Source organism: Myotis nattereri (assembly GCF_964212035.1).
Source record: "Myotis nattereri genome assembly, chromosome: X".
NCBI classification, from domain to species: Eukaryota; Metazoa; Chordata; class Mammalia; order Chiroptera; family Vespertilionidae; genus Myotis; species Myotis nattereri.
In genome coordinates this window covers 150,452,083-150,455,098 of record NC_138078.1, presented here as the reverse complement: position 1 = coordinate 150,455,098, position 3,016 = coordinate 150,452,083, and the positions used below count along the sequence as shown (strand labels likewise).

The following is a 3,016-nucleotide window of genomic DNA, read 5'->3' as shown; positions in this document are numbered from 1 at the left end:
TCAAGTACCACAGGAACGGCACAGAGGTAGGGTCCCCAAGAAAACGCAAATGACTCTGGGAGCCCAGTGACGTGGCCCCCTCCAGCTGGCCACCTCATAGCTCTGCCTCACAGTCAGGAGAGGCTAGCAGCCCTGAGTGTCTGAAAGCCCAGAGAAGGACCTTGTGGCCTTCAAGCCGAGGTTTTTCCAGGGGCTCATCCTGCCAGGGAAATTCCTCCTATTCCTCAGGCCCAGACGTGGGGGGAGCGGCCTCCAAAGACTGCCTAATTCGGAGCACTTTGGGTTCCTTCTGTCTGGAACCCCCTCTGTGCCCCCCCCCACCCCACCGCTTACCGTCTATCCGCTACGGGCTTTGCCCTGCCGGCGCCTTTCTAGGAGCGCTATCTGCTACGGGCTCTGCCCTGCCGGCGCCTTTCTAGAAGCGCTATCCGCTACGGGCTCTGCCCTGCCGGCGCCTTTCTAGGAGCGCTATCCGCTACGGGCTCTGCCCTGCCGGCGCCTTTCTAGGAGCGCTATCCGCTACGGGCTCTGCCCTGCCGGCGCCTTTCTAGGAGCGCTATCCGCTACGGGCTCTGCCCTGCCGGCGCCTTTCTAGGAAAAATGGCTTCTCGAGACGATGCCTACAGCTTTAAAGCTAATTCCAAATACAGTTCCTCTAAGTCTGTGAACTCTGAATTAGCAGCCAAAGCTGAGAGTCAAAATGGTGACAGTGAGCAACCAAACAAGGCTTGGAAAAAGCACGGTAGACGGCAATACCAAGGCTCTTTGCTGACCTATGGGTTAGCTATCCAGAGCACCTTGGTAAAATCAGTACCGAAAGGAAAGGAAGAGGCTGCCACTAGTACCAAACCGAGCACTAGAGAGCATCCCAATCCTGGTGAAAGACCAGCTAGCGCTGTCACCTCTGTTCCTCAGAAAAAGAAAATGTCAGGGCCAGAGGTCAAGGAAAAGACGGTGATCAATGCCAGCAGCTCTCATGACAGCAAAATGTTTCTATATCCTCAGGAGAAGCCCAGTGAGAAGCCACTTGGTGACTCCAGAGTAGTCACTTTTGAAAAGGGCTCTACAGCCTTAAAATTTATGGGCAAAAGTGACTCTCATTCAGAAATCCAAATGCAGAATGAAAGGGGTGTAGTGATTAAGGACCCCTCTTCAGAAAGAGGCTGCTCTAATGGGAATGGCATTTCTATAGTCCAATTCTCTCAGGACGTGCAAGACTCACTGAGTCTCTTAAGAATTTCAGAGCCTTCATCCTTCCCCACTGACGATGCCATGTCCCAGTCCCCTTGGTACAGCGGTCCTTTACATAACTATACCAGCTACTGGCCCAGCAGTCCAAAGCCTTCTCACTATCCCTCCCTGGGCAGCAGCAGCAATAATACATCCCAGGCTGGGCAGAGCAGCTGGAGCTTCTTAGGAACTCCTGCCTCCAGCCCTACAGTGTGCTTCCCAAACTGGCCCAGCAACCTGAAGGCAGCAGGGGAAGATTACCCCCAGAATTCTTACTCATTTCATTACTCCGGAAGTTCAGAAGCCGTGGTGAGGGAGAAAGGAATATTCCAAGAGCAGGCACTATGTTCTGGGGAAAGATATGCATCTAGTTCCCTGGCAAGAAGTTACTGGGAGCAGAGCCTAATGGATGGTTTCATTGATACCCATTGTCACTTGGATATGCTGTATTCCAAGTTGTCTTTCAAAGGGACTTTTGCCAAGTTCCGAAAAATATATAGCCATTCCTTCCCTAAGGGATTCCAGGGCTGCATCTCTAATTTCTGTGATCCTCGCACCATCAAGGATGGCCCATGGGAGATGCTGTTGAATGAGGATCTGGTTTGGGGAGCCTTTGGCTGTCACCCCCATTTTGCACGTTACTACAATGATGATCTAGAGAGAAATATTTTGCAAAGCTTACGTCATCCCAAGGCTGTAGCTTTTGGGGAAATGGGCTTGGACTACTCTTACAAGTGCACGACACCTATCCTGCAGCAGCACAGGGTCTTCGAGAGGCAGCTGCAGCTGGCTGTGTCTCTCAGGAAGCCCTTGGTGATCCACTGCCGAGATGCTGACCACGATCTGCTGACCATCATGAAAAGGTGCGTGCCTCGGGACTACAAGATCCATAGGCACTGCTTCACTAGCAGCTACTCAGTCATTGAGCCCCTGCTGGAGTACTTCCCCAACATGTCTGTGGGCTTCACAGCAGTCCTGACTTACCCTTCTGCCTGGCAAGCCCGGGATGCTCTGAAAAGGATCCCCTTGCACAGAATCGTCGTGGAAACAGATGCACCCTACTTCTTTCCTCGTGGGGTTCCCAAAGGCCTTTGCCACTACTCCCATCCAGGCATGGCCCTGCGTACAATTCAAGAGATGGCCAAAATCAAAGAGAAGCCACTCTACTACACCTTGGCCACCTTGCGGCAGAATACCGCTCGCCTCTACAGTCTGTAAGCAAAGAGGGCGCCGTCAGGAGTCTTCTGAACAAAAAGGAGACCTACGAACTGACAGCCTAGACTTGACTTGAACTCTGCCTGTAGCCCAGCTCAAGGATGTGTTCAGCAAGCCCACCGGCACAGAAACAACAGGACATAATGGCTGCCTCAAAACCTCTTCCGAAGACTTCTGCTTCTGGCTGGTAGGATGCAGTACAATGGGACGGGAGGAGGGTTAAGAGGATCCCCCCTTGATTTTATCAAGGTTTTTGCTCCCAGCCAGATTGTGCCAGCAGAATCATTAAGGAAGAAAGACTTCTACTGGGTCTGAGTTCGCTAAGCCAAATTTCTGTTCTCTGCAGCCAGGGTTTTTGAGCAGTTGGTGAATAAAATCACCTTCTTACTTGTCTTTACAACATAAAAAAAAGAAAGTGAGGAATGTTGAAGTTTGAAAGTGAGCTGGGTGATTTGTTCTGTTTATTCTGTAAATTTATTTTTATAGGAGTTCTATAATCCATATGGTTTGTTGTTAAATTCATAAGTTCAGTGACTGTTCAACTTTCAATTTCTTATTTCTAAAGATAAAC

General features: G+C 50.6%; 1 protein-coding gene across 1 annotated transcript; it reads left to right on the top strand.

Moving 5' to 3' along the window:
* Positions 1–600: 600 nt before the first annotated feature.
* On the top strand, positions 601–2,448 carry LOC308511994 (putative deoxyribonuclease TATDN2; the record flags this gene model as incomplete). The annotated part of the gene is made up of 1 exon (XM_081081797.1): positions 601–2,448. One exon carries the CDS (start codon positions 601–603, stop codon positions 2,446–2,448), a length of 1,848 nt encoding a protein of 615 aa, XP_080937923.1.
* Positions 2,449–3,016: the final 568 nt, after the last annotated feature.